General features: G+C 51.0%; 1 protein-coding gene across 3 annotated transcripts in view; it reads left to right on the top strand.

The window, feature by feature from the left end:
* Positions 1–12236: 12236 nt before the first annotated feature.
* Positions 12237–13650, top strand: part of LOC119964771 (myotubularin-related protein 9-like) — an 84210-nt gene continuing 82796 nt past the window's right edge. Inside the window, exon 1 of one of the 3 annotated variants that reach the window (XM_038794753.1) lies at positions 12237–12812. In XM_038794753.1, the coding sequence (XP_038650681.1) occupies positions 12631–12812 (182 nt within the window). In that variant the 5' untranslated portion in view covers positions 12237–12630. The remainder of the gene's footprint in view (positions 12813–13650) is intronic. The other 2 variants (XM_038794736.1, XM_038794745.1) reach the window with 2 other exon arrangements.

Here is a 13650-nt window from a genome sequence, read left to right on the forward strand (position 1 = left end):
GACCTACCTACTGTCCACTCCACACCTAGATACCCACCCCCACTCCCACACCTAGATACCCACTCTCCACTCCCACACCTAGATACCCACTCTCCACTCCCACACCTAGATACCCATTCTCCACTCCCACAACTAGATGCCAACCCCCACTCCCACACCTAGATACGCACTCTCCACTCCCACACCTAGATACCAACCCCCACTTCCACACCTAGATACCCAACCTCAGTCCCACACCTAGATACCCACTTTCCACTCCCACACCTAGATACCCACTCTCCATTCCAACACCTAGGTACCTACTCTCCACTCCCACACCTAGATACCTACTCTCCATTCCAACACCTAGATACCCACTTTCCACTCCCACACCTAGATACCTACTCTCCACTCCCACACCTAGATACCCATTCTCCACTTCCACACCTAGATACCCATTCTCCACTCCCACACCTAGATACCCACTCTCCACTCCCACACCTAGATACCTACTCTCTACTCCCACACCTCGATACCCACTCTACACTCCCACACCTAGATACCCCCCCACTCCCACACCTAGATACCCAACCCCACTCCCACACCTAGATACCCATTCTCCACTTCCACACCTAGATACCTAACTCCACTCCCACACCTAGATACCCACCCCCACTCCCATACCTAGATACCCACTCTCCACTCCCATACCTAGATGCCCACTCTCCACTCCCACACCTAGATACCCACCCCCACTCCCACGCCTAGTTACCTACTGTCCATTCCCACACCTAGATACCCACCCCCACTCCCACACCTAGATACCCACTCTCCACTCCCACACCTAGATACCCACTCTCCACTCCCACACCTAGATACCCATTCTCCACTCCCACAACTAGATGCCAACCCCCACTCCCACACCTAGATACGCACTCTCCACTCCCACACCTAGATACCAACCCCCACTTCCACACCTAGATACCCAACCTCAGTCCCACACCTAGATACCCACTTTCCACTCCCACACCTAGATACCCACTCTCCATTCCAACACCTAGATACCTACTCTCCACTCCCACACCTAGATACCTACTCTCCATTCCAACACCTAGATACCCACTTTCCACTCCCACACCTAGATACCTACTCTCCACTCCAGCACCTAGATACCTACTCTCCACTACCACACCTAGATACCTACTCTCCACTCCCACACCTAGATACCCACCCCCACTCCCACACCTAGATATCCACTCTCCACTCCAACACCTAGATACCTACTTTCCACTCCCACACCTAGACACCCACTCTCCACTTCCACACCTAGATACCCACTCTCCACTCCCACACGTAGATACCCACTCTCCACTCCCACACCTAGATACCCACTCTCCACTCCCACACCTAGATACCTACTCTCCACTCCTACACCTAGATACCCACTCCCCACTCCCACACCTAGATACGCACTCTCCACTCCCACACCTAGATACCCACTCTCCACTCCCACACCTAGATACCCACTCACCACTCCCACACCTAGATACCTACTCTCCACTCCTACACCTAGATACCCACCCCCACTCCCACACCTAGATACCCACTCTCCACTCCCACACCTAGATACCTACTCTCCACTCCTACACCCAGATACCCACTCTCCACTCCGACACCTAGATACCCACTCCCACACCTAGATACCCACCCCCACACCTAGATACCTACTCTCCACTCCTACACCTAGATACACACTCTCCACTCCCACACCTAGATACCCACCCCCCACTCCCACACCTAGATACCCCCCCACTCCCACACCTAGATACCCACTCTCTACTCCAACACCTAGATACCCACTCTCCCACTCCCACACCTAGATACCCCCCACTCCCACACCTAGATACCCACTCTCCACTCCCACACCTAGATGCCTACTCCCCACTCCCACACCTAGATACCTACTCTCCACTCCTACACCTAGATACCCACTCCCCACTCCCACACCTAGATACCCACTCTCCACTCCCACACCTAGATACCCACTCTCCACTCCCACACCTAGATACCCACTCTCCACTCCCACACCTAGATACCTACTCTCCACTCCTACACCTAGATACCCACCCCCACTCCCACACCTAGATACCCACTCTCCACTCCCACACCTAGATACCTACTCTCCACTCCTACACCCAGATACCCACTCTCCACTCCGACACCTAGATACCCACTCCCACACCTAGATACCCACCCCCACACCTAGATACCTACTCTCCACTCCTACACCTAGATACACACTCTCCACTCCCACACCTAGATACCCACCCCTCACTCCCACACCTAGATACCCCCCCACTCCCACACCTAGATACCCACTCTCTACTCCAACACCTAGATACCCACTCTCCACTCCCACACCTAGATACCCCCCCACTCCCACACCTAGATACCCACTCTCCACTCCCACACCTAGATACCTACTCTCCACTCCCACACCTAGATACCCACTCCCCACTCACACTTAGATACCCACTCTCCACTCACACTTAGATACCCATTCTCCACTCCCACACCTAGATACCCACTCTCCACTCCCACACCTAGATACCCACTCTCCACTCCCACACCTAGATACCCACTCCCCACTCACACTTAGATACCCACTCTCCACTCACACTTAGATACCCATTCTCCACTCCCACACCTAGATACCCACTCTCTACTCCAACACCTAGATACCCACTCTCCACTCCCACACCTAGATACCCCCCCACTCCACACCTAGATACCCACTCTCCACTCCCACACCTAGATACCTACTCTCCACTCCCACACCTAGATACCCACTCTACACTCCCACACTTAGATACCCACCCCCACTCCCACACCTAGATACCGACTCTCCACTCCCACACCTAGATACCCACTCTCCACTCACACTTAGATACCCATTCTCCACTCCCACACCTAGATACCCACTCTCCACTCCCACACCTAGATACCCACCCCCACACCTAGATACCTACTCTCCACTCCCACACCTTGATACCTACTCTCCACTCCCACACCTAGATACCCACCCCCCACTCCCACACCTAGATACCCACTCCCCACTCACACTTAGATACCCACTCTCCACTCCCACACCTAGATACCCACCCCCCACTCCCACACCTAGATACCCACTCCCCACTCACACTTAGATACCCACTCTCCACTCACAAGCTCTCTGTTGACGAGAACCCATATCACAAACCTGTCACTCAGAGTCGGGCAAGGAAGGGGAAGCAATTGGATAGTCAATGAGCATGTGTGCCTGGAGGGAAATAGTTGAGAGGTTATGGGTATGTGTGAGAGTGGGAAAGAACTGTTCACTGCTGTTACCTGCTGGAAAGTTCTAGAAGGACAAGGAGAAAGGAGCCACTGAGTTGAAGCTGCAGACTACCCTGCTCCTGGGCACTCAGTCAAGTTAATCATGCTCATAATAAAGGCATTTCAATATCTTTAAAGTTTCAGAATTGTTTTTTGCCACCTAGTTTGTCTAGTCTACCTGTCCCTTTCCCTTAACCACCAAAGGGCGGCACAGTAGCACAGTGGTTAGCACTGCTGTCTCGCAGCACCAGGGGCCCGGGTTCAATTCCAACCTTGGGTGACTGTCTGTGTGGAGCTTGCACATTCTCCCCGTGACTGTGTGTGTTTCCTCCTGGTGCTCCGGTTTCCTCCCACAGTCCAAAGATGTGCAGGTTAGGTGGATTGGCCGTGATAAATTACCCCTTAGTATCCAAAGGTTAGGTGGGGTTACAGGGGTTGGGTGGTGGATTGACCTTGGGTGGGGTATTCTTTCAGATGGTTGGTGCAGGCGTGATGGGTGAATCACCTCCTTCTGTACTATAGGGATTCTATCATCCTAGGAATCATCCTCCCCCCCATAATTATCCTCTCTACAGGCCCTGAATACGGATCTTTCTCTAGTTTATTTCCTGACTTCTCTTGTGACCTTCCCTCCAATTCATCTTGGCTGATATCTACCTCCCTCTGTCTGTACCCAATTCCATTAAACAGGTGACCACCCAGCTACCCTTCCTGGTCCCCATGCTGTTTCCCATTGTAAATGATGTTGCTCCTCAGGTGCTGTCCCCTCATCATTAAAACCCCCATTAACACTTGCACTCCTCAACTCACCCGCTGTTTTCTTGCAAACTATGTAACTACTGTAAAGAAAATAATGTGCAAGAGGAAAGCGGCTTTTAGTGACTTCTAGTTCATCAACATTGTGGTTAGCACTATGGCTTCACAGTGCCAGGGTCCCAGGTTTGATTCCCAGCTTTGGTCACTGTCTGTGCGGAGTCTGCACGTTCTTCCCTTGTCGGCGTGGGTTTCCTCCGGGTGCTCCGGTTTCCTCCCACAGTCCAAAAATGTGCAGGTTAGGTGAATTGGCTATGCTAAATTGCTCCTGGGTTAGGTGGGGTTGCAGGGATATGGAGATAGAGTGGGGTTAAGTAGGGTGCTCTTTCCAAGAGCCGTGCAGACTCGATGGGCTGAATGGCTTCCTTCTGCAGAAGAAATTGTATGAAATCTATGAAACACCCCGATTTTGGCCTTGAACTGCACCCCCCACCCCCCAACCTGCCTGTCTCACTTTCATCGTCTCAGGTACTTCTTAAAACTTACTTTTTTAATCAAATCCTTTTGGTTATTTGACCTCGCATGATCACACACGCCTCAATGAAAGTTTAGTGAAACGCCATGGACGCTTTGATTCGTGAAAGGTGGAATATGAGAGCAAGTTGCCGTTGGCTCAGTCCGTGTCACAGAATCCTGGCAAAATGGTTCCAATTTTCTACATGTGATGTGTGGCAGGCTGCTGTTCTCTTGGCGCCTGGATCTCGCGGGTCAATGAACACTTCACACAAGGGGACTCAGCGCCTCTCTCTGCTGGAATGTGAGTATTGCTACATTGAGCTGAGTGGAATCCACGTCACACACGTTGAAGGACAGAAAGAGGACGCAAATAAAACATGAACATTTCGAGCAAAACTGTCACTCTAAATGCCAGAAGGAAATGGCACCTGAATATTTCCCTATTGTGAAATCTGCAAAGGCTGATGTTGTCTTAGCAATGCTGTCAATTACAAGGACTGAGAAGCAGAGGCGGATCTACTATGAAACTAATGAAGCTTAAGCTTCAGGGCCTCTAATCCTGGAGGGGCCCCAGAAGCGACTTTAGTCCACATTGCTTAAAAATTTTGGGTCTACTGTATGAGAAGGGGTTTTAAAAAAATAATAATATTGCTAATAGTGTAATTCAATACAAAATAATAGTTAAAATAAAAATTAAAAGGTTATTAAAGCATCATGTAGGCTTGCGTAAACGAAAAAATGTTCACATTAAGGATGTTTCATTCTGAATATATTTAATATAAAATTATAAATAATTTAAAACACTATTAACATCTATGAAAGAAATACAAACAGTAGATGACATGTCGTAACAAAAAAGGGGAGCCTTTGAAAAGGCAATCACAATGCTAGCGTGAATTTACAATAAAGTGTTCATAAGGGTACAATATTTTAATTACCCCCATCTCAAAAGTGCATGTTATATTTAGAAAAGTAAGGTAAGTAATAAAGGTGAAATAGTGTTAGATTAGCCTGAGCCTATTGTCTACTATACCTGAAGTTGTTGACTATTTTGGCATTTTGCAGGAGCTGTATGTTTTCTTTTCTCGATCTCCACGAAGATGGGGGATTTTAAACACACAGGGCAATGTACATTTTTCTCTAAAGAGCTTGTGGTGGTATGATTAGCATAGCTGCCTGCCATTGGTGCAGAACACCGGCTTACCATTGGCCCTGGTCGGTCATGTGCCTCTCGACCGGTTGGTTGAGCCCAGTCATGTGACGGCTCCCCGATTGGTCGAGAGGCTGCGTTAACCCCGCCTCCAGGGTGGGGTATAAATACCCAGTACTCCCGGCGGTCGTCCTTCTACTGTAATCGACCGCAGGGCTTAACATCTAGTATATTAAAGCCATACTTTTGTTCAGCGACTCGTCTCGCGTTCAATTGATGGTACATCAATTTAATATACTAGTAATTTGAAGATGGAGCTCCAGATCAAGCCCGACTGCCTCCGCATCAGCCCGCAAACTCCGAACGCATCGGCAATCTTCAAGCATTGGCTGGCGTGTTTCGATAGCTATCTGGCGACCGCAAGCAGCCCCCCCACCATGGCACAGAAACTTCATATTCTCCATTCCAGCGTGGGCATGGCGGCCTACGCAATGATAGAGGAAGAAAAAGAATATGACGTGGCCATGGATACGCTAAAAGGACAATTTCTTAAGCCGGTAAACCGAGTGTACGCCCGACATCTGCTGGCCACCAGACAACAGTTCCCCGGTGAGTCCTTAGATGATTTTTACCGGGCCCTCGCTGTCCTGGGGAGGAAATGCGCCTGCCGCCAAGTTTCAGCCACTGAGCACATGGAACTTTTAATCAGAGATGCTTACGTGGCTGGGATGCAGTCCCCCGCTATCCGCTAGCGGCTGCTGGAAAAAGACGACCTCAGCCTAACTGAGGCACGGACTCTCTCCACCTCCCTGGAGGTCGCCGACTTAAACGGCCACGCCTATGTCCCCAGCCGCGCTGCAGCACCCTGGGCCTCCTGGCACGCTTCCCCACCGCCATCCGCCGCTCCCGACGGGGTCAGGCCTGCCCCGCGGGACGCCCCGACAAGTCTGCGGGGCCCCGCTGCTATTTCTGTGGGCTTGCCAAACCCCCCCCCCCCCCCCCCCCCCCCCCCGCGCTGCCCGGCCCGCTCCGCCCTTTGTAAGAGCTGCGGGAAGAAGGGCCATTTTTCGTCGGTCTGCCAGGCCAAATCGGTCGCTGCTGTGCCGCGCAGTGACCCGGGATCTCCTCCTCCGGGACCTTCCGGGCCCTTCAAGTGCACCGCGTCAATCTCCCCCCCCCCGCCCCCGGGCCCCTGCGTCCGGCCTGCGCGCCTCTCTGCCCCCGCTCTCAGCCGCTCCGATCGGTCCGCCGGCACCGCTAACCCCACCCCCAGCAACCACGAGGGTCCTGCGGGCGCCGCCACCTTGGGGCTCCGACCCCACGTGCGGGTCCTGGGCACCGCCATCTTGGGGCCCCGACTCCACGCGCGGGTCCTGGGCGTCGCCATCCTGGACTGGCACACAAGGTCCTGCCAGCACCCACTCGGCCGACGACGACGACTATGGATCTTCTCCACGGCTCGCGGCCATTCAGCTTGACCAGTCACGTCCACGCACGCTCGCCAAGACGACGACGCAAATCCACCTCAATGGGCATGAGACGGACTGCCTGCTGGACTCCGGGAGCACAGAAAGCTTCGTACACCCTGACACGGTAAGACGCTGCGCGCTCCCTGTCCACCCTGTAAAACACAAAATCGGGTTAGCCTCAGGTCCGCATTCCGTCCGCATCACCGGGTGCTGCATCGCAGACCTCGCGGTCCAGGGGAAGGTTTTTTAAATTATAAACTCCTTATCCTCCCCGGCCTTTGCGCACCCCCCTAGGACTGGACTTCCAGTGCAACCTGCAGAGCTTGACCTTCCAATTCGGCGGCCCTATACCCCCCCTCACTGTCTGCAGCCTCGCGTCCCTCAAAGTGGACCCCCCCTCCTTGTTTGCTAATCTCACCCCCGATTGCAAACCCATTGCGACCCGGAGCAGACGGTACAGCGGCCAGAACTGGACCTTCACCAGATCTGAGGTCCATAAGTTGCTGAAGGAAGGGGCGTCGAGGGCAGCAACAGTCCCTGGCGAGTCCAAGTGCTGGTGGTCCAGACTGGGGAGAAAAACCGGATGGTCATCGACTATAGCCAGACCATCAATCGGTTTATGCAACTGGACGCGTATCCTCTCCCCCGTATTTCCGCCATGGTAAACGAGATTGCGAAATACAAATTCTCCACGGTGGATCTCAAGTCCGCTTATCACCAGCTCCCCATCCGCGCGAGTGACCGCAAGTACACCGCGTTTGAGGCAGATGGGTGCCTCTACCACTTCCTCAGGGTTCCATTCGGTGTCACAAATGGGGTCTCGGTCTTCCAACGGGAGATGGACCCAATTGTCGACAAGCACGGATTACGGGCCACCTTCCCGTATCTCGATAATGTCACCATCTGCGACCACGACCAGCAGGACCATGACACCAACCTCCGAAAATTCTTCCAAACCGGAAAACTCCTTAACCTAACTTACAATAAGGATAAGTGCATGTTTAGCAACGACCGTCTAGCCATCCTCGGCTACGTAGTGCATAACGGAGTGATAGGCCCCGACCCCAAACACATGTGCCCCCTGATGGAACTCCCTCTCCCCAATACCCTCAAATCCCTCAAACGCTGCCTAGCTTTCTTCTCTTACTTCGCCCAATGGGTTCCCAATTATGCCGACAAGGCCCATCCCCTCATTCAGTCCACGACCTTCCCGCCGTCGACAGAGGCCTGCCAGGCCTTTAGCCGCATCAAAGCGGACATCGCAAAGGCCACGATGCGCGCCATCGATGAGTCCCTCCCCTTCCAGGTCGAGAGCGACGCATCAGAAGTAGCTCTGGCGGCCACCCTGAACCAAGCGGGCAGACCCGTGGCCTTCTTCTCCAGAACCCTCCAGGCTTCCGAACTCCGCCACTCCTCAGTGGAAAAGGAAGCCCAGGCCATTGTCGAAGCTGTGCGACATTGGAGGCACTATTTGGCCGGCAGGAAATTTACCCTCCTCACAGACCAACGGTCAGTAGCCTTCATGTTTGATAATGCACAGAGGGGCAAGATTAAGAATGACAAGATCTTGTGGTGGCGGATCGGGTTGTCCACGTACAACTACAATATCTTGTATCGTCCTGGGAAGTTCAATGAGCCTCCTGATGCCCTGTCCCACGGTACCTGCGCCAGCGCGCAGATAGACCGCCTCCGCTCCCTCCACGCGGACCTCTGCCATCCAGGGGTGACCCGTTTCTATCATTTCATAAAGACCCGCAACCTGCCCCACTCCATCGAGGAAGTCAGGACAGTAACCTGTGACTGCCACATCTGCGCAGAGTGCAAACCGCACTTCTACCGCCCCGAGCGCGCACACCTGATCAAAGCATCCGCCCCTTCGAACGTCTCAGCATAGACTTCAAGGGGCCCCTTCCCTCTAGCAGCTGCAACATTTACTTCCTGACAGTGATCGATGAATACTCCCGCTTCCCCTTCGCCATTCCCTGCCTCGACATGACCACACCGACCGTCATTAAGGCCCTCCTCTCCATCTTCTCCCTGTTCGGCTACCCGCGTACATACATAGAGATCGGGGGTCCTCCTTTATGAGCGACAAGCTGCGTCAATTCCTGCTCAGCAGGGGCATTGCCTCTAGCAGGACGACCAGCTATAACCCCCGGGGTAATGGACTGGTCGAGCGGGAGAATGGTACCATCTGGAAGACCATCTTACTGACCCTCCGGTCCAGAGATCTCACTATTTCCCGATGGCAAGAGGTTATCCCCAATGCCCTACATTCTATCCGCTCCCTCCTCTGTACAACAACTAATCAAACACCTCATGAACGTCTTCTTGTTTTCCCCAGGAAGTTGGCCTCCGGATCCCCTCTCCAGACGTGGCTAGCCGCCACTGGACCCATCTTGCTCCGGAAGCATGTGCGGGTGCACAAGTCCGACCCGTTGGTGGAACAAGTCCAGTTACTCCACGCTAACCCGCAGTATGCGTACGTGGAGTACCCCGATGGTCGGCAGGACACGGTCTCCCTCCGGGACCTGGCACCCGCCGGCGTGCGGCCTTCCCCCCCTTCACCACAGACCCCCCCCCGCCCCTTTTCCCCCAGCGCCCCACCCAGGCCACCCCTTCCCCATCCATGGCGTCTCCACCACCAGCCCGGGGTACGGAGACTGTTCAAGGACCATCGCTCCCGGAGTCCAGGACATCAGCTGAACCACCACCATCGGCTGAACCAACGTCACCAACTCCCCTGCGGCGGTCGGCCAGGACGTCATGGGCAACGAAAAGGCTGATCGAGTCCATTTAACTTCAACACCACCACGGACCTTGAATGGACACTATGTACTGTTGCTAAATGTCTGGGCCAGTGGGAAGCCAAGGATACATTTTCTTTCCTCCTTACTACTCATACCACCAGTTCTCCCGCCCCCCCCCCCCCCAGCTCTCGTTAACCCCCCCCCCCGGGCTTCTTTCTCTGCAAGGGGTGAATGTGGTGGTATGATTAGCATAGCTGCCTGTCATTGGTGCAGAACACCAGCTTACCATTGGCCCTGGTCGGTCATGTGCCTCTCGACCAGTTGGTTGAGCCCAGTAATGTGACGGCTCCCCAATTGGTCGAGAGGCTGAGTTAACCCCGTCTCCAGGGCGGGGTATAAATACCCAGTACTCCCGGCGATCGTCCTTCTACTGTAATCAACCACAGGGCTTAACATCTAGTATATTAAAGCCATACTTTTGTTCAGCAACTCATCTCGCGTTCAATTGATGGTACAGCAGAGCTTAAGTGTAACTAGATGGTCTGCACACTATGAAGAGCGCTTAAATTCTTTCTGCATATTGTCTCTGGAAAATGACATTCCAAGGAAGCTCTCATATGACAAAACTGTACGTGAATATGTTGCTAGAAAAAACAGAAAAAAGTATTTTGTAAAATGTGCTTCATGTAGTATGTATTCTCATAGGTGTCTAAAATAAAAGGTTATATTGACTATGGTCTTTTCTATGTTTTATTTCATCATTCTATGATGCCTTGTATATATAACATTTCCCAAATTTTCATCCCCCTTAACTCGAAAACTATAAGGCATAGGGAATTTTTATTCACACCAGTGATTTTGAGATGTGAGATAATTTAGTACAGCAATTTTAATCAAAATGTGAGATGTAGTGGTTACATTTTTAAAAAAGTGATGGTGATCTGTCGTGGAACAACCCCATTGAAGAAGATAACAGTGGTTACCCAGACCTCGTTGCTGGTTGCGAAGGGGCCCCCATAACAGTTCAAGCTTCAAGGCCCCAAAAATGTAGGTCCGCCACTGGAGCAGCACGGTAGCATGGTGGTTAGCATAAATGCTCCAGGGTCCCAGGTTCGATTCCCGGCTGGGTCACTGTCTGTGTGGAGTCTGCACGTCCTCCCCGTGTGTCCGTGGGTTTCCTCCGGGTACTCCGGTTTCCTCCCACAGTCCAAAGATGTGCGGGTTAGGTGGATTGGCCATGCTAAATTGCCCGTCGTGTCCTAAAAAGTAAGGTGGGGGGGGGGGGTTGTTGGGTTATGGGTATAGGGTGGATACGTGGGTTTGAGTAGGGTGATCATGGCTCGGCACAACATTGAGGGCCGAAGGGCCTGTTCTGTGCTGTACTGTTCTATGTTCACTGCAGAGAGAATGAGATTTCAAATGAAAATGACCAAAAGCTGAAATCGCCCTTGGGGACAGGACAGATGCGGTTCTCCTGCCTGACTAACAATGTTCAGATTGATTCTCCTCCTGGGCATCGTTTCATGTTTAGTGTAAGTGCCGGAGATAGGGCTGCGTTTGTGGATTTACAGGGAGTGTCATCTGCAAAAAAACACCTCAAATTGGAAAGGGAGGCGGAAATGCTGGAGGGTGAGATCCCAATTTATTATATCGCCTCCAGCGTGAGCAGCAATCATTTTTTCCTAAAACATATCAGTTTCGGACATTCTAAAGTTCTGTGGAAGAAAGTTTGGACTCTGCTCCAAGTGGGCAGATAGCAGCCCAGCCTGTTTCAAACCTTAATTTTAAACTCCACTCGTGTCGAATTAAAATATGCAAGTTTCGGCTTTTGATCTGACCAGGAGTATTGGTAACACGTCGAAAAGAAAGTGATCTGTTTGATCTTCCTGCCTCTCTAAATCCCGCCTCTATAATCCCCGCCTCTGCCAAGTCTTCATTGGCCTCCTGGCTTTGGAAACCATCAATGGTCAGAGGGACTGCCAGTCATGACTCGAAGAACAAACTCGAGTCGCCGGCTTCGCTGTCGCACAGGAGAAAGATGATCGAAAGCTCTTTGAGGGAAATATTATGCTACCCTTACAATGTTTCGAGGTTGTAGGTTTTAAAACCGCGGGACAAATAAGCAGAGAATTAAATGATGTGAAACTCCAAAGTTGCAGCTTTCCTCCTCAATTTCTTGCTGCAGCCGATAATCAGATAATGTGGGATGGATTAAAACAAGTCACGCGAATTGACAGCAGCCGAGGACTGTGCAAAAACACTGCATTTGCTTAACGTGGCCAACAACCCCCTTTAAATATCACATCCCATTGAACCCGCCCATTCTTTAACGAAAGGGAGAGATTCCTGTAAACCGTTAATTTTATCAGTAAAGCTACAAGCAACCCTAAACTGTCAAACCACTTCAGAGCCATTATATATATATATATATCAAATTTCTCCACGTGTTATTTGTAGACCACAACTAAATCCAAGATGCCAAATTAGGTCATTTTGAATTGCTCTTTGTTACGTTATATTCAAATGAGGTGTAGTGTACAGTACATTCCTTTTCCGACCCCTCAGATGCTGCTGTCTGCTTTTTTTTTCATTAAGATGGGGTCCACTCGGTAGTGTTGATCTGCTCGCTTCCTGCAGAATGGAGTTATCGGAGCTGATCGAAACTTCTAAAGTTGACCATGTCCTGCTCTCTCGCCCTTTCCTGCAGCCTGTTAAAGGGACCCTGTGTGTGACCAGCCATCATCTGCTGCTCTCCTCCAGGGCTGGGGACAAAGAGGAGCTTTGGCTGCTGATCAGGAATATAGATGCCATCGAAAAGAGGTCAGTTTATTAAAACTGCTGTCTCGCTGAAGCTGCATAATGGCACACCTAAATAATCCGGGAAGATACTGAACGATGTAAAAAAAAACCTCCCTCGTGCGACTTCAACCCATTTTTAAAATGTAAATAGGGCGAAAAAGCAAACGTAAAAGTTTAAACTCTCCCCGGATACGAACACGGAACCTGTCAGAAAACATGTCCCGTCTTAACTCACAACTTTATTTTAACTGAATCGGAAATACATCATTCTGACTTCCTGGAGTGCACAGTGTGTTCTGAAGATCTTTCTGTTGCTTGTTTTTAAAGGATATGCGAGTATCTCTCGGGGCTTTTGTATTTTAGAAATTTGCATTTAGAGTTTAATAGAACTGGAACATCGCCCGAAGCTATAAACTATCTTCAGAGGTCCAGATGTTGGCATAAACCACTGGGACAGTTTATAAATGTGATCTGAGCCGCATCAGTGATATAATCTCGAATCTGCTGTCAAACCTTTTGATAAAACTGTGTACGTTCTGTCGATTTGTTCCCCCGGGCTAGTTTACTCTAGTTTGAGGCTTTATCCATTAGATTTTCTATTTTCATTTAGTTATTTCCTATTTTTTCTCTGATTTCCATCCAACTACATCACCTTGTCGCCAACCAATGCAGACACATTTCAGCTGGCCGGTCAGCTTTATTGTACAATTTCACATAATCTAGTAGTTCATACCAAGATTTATATATTTTTTTAATCAAAACACAGCCATATGCATGTCCTTCTCACAGGAGGGTAAAGTGTTGTACAGAAAAATAACATGCTGTATTTAACTTGATTGATGTGTGTATACACAAAGGT

Source organism: Scyliorhinus canicula, chromosome 1, assembly GCF_902713615.1.
Source record: "Scyliorhinus canicula chromosome 1, sScyCan1.1, whole genome shotgun sequence".
Classification (NCBI taxonomy): domain Eukaryota; kingdom Metazoa; phylum Chordata; class Chondrichthyes; order Carcharhiniformes; family Scyliorhinidae; genus Scyliorhinus; species Scyliorhinus canicula.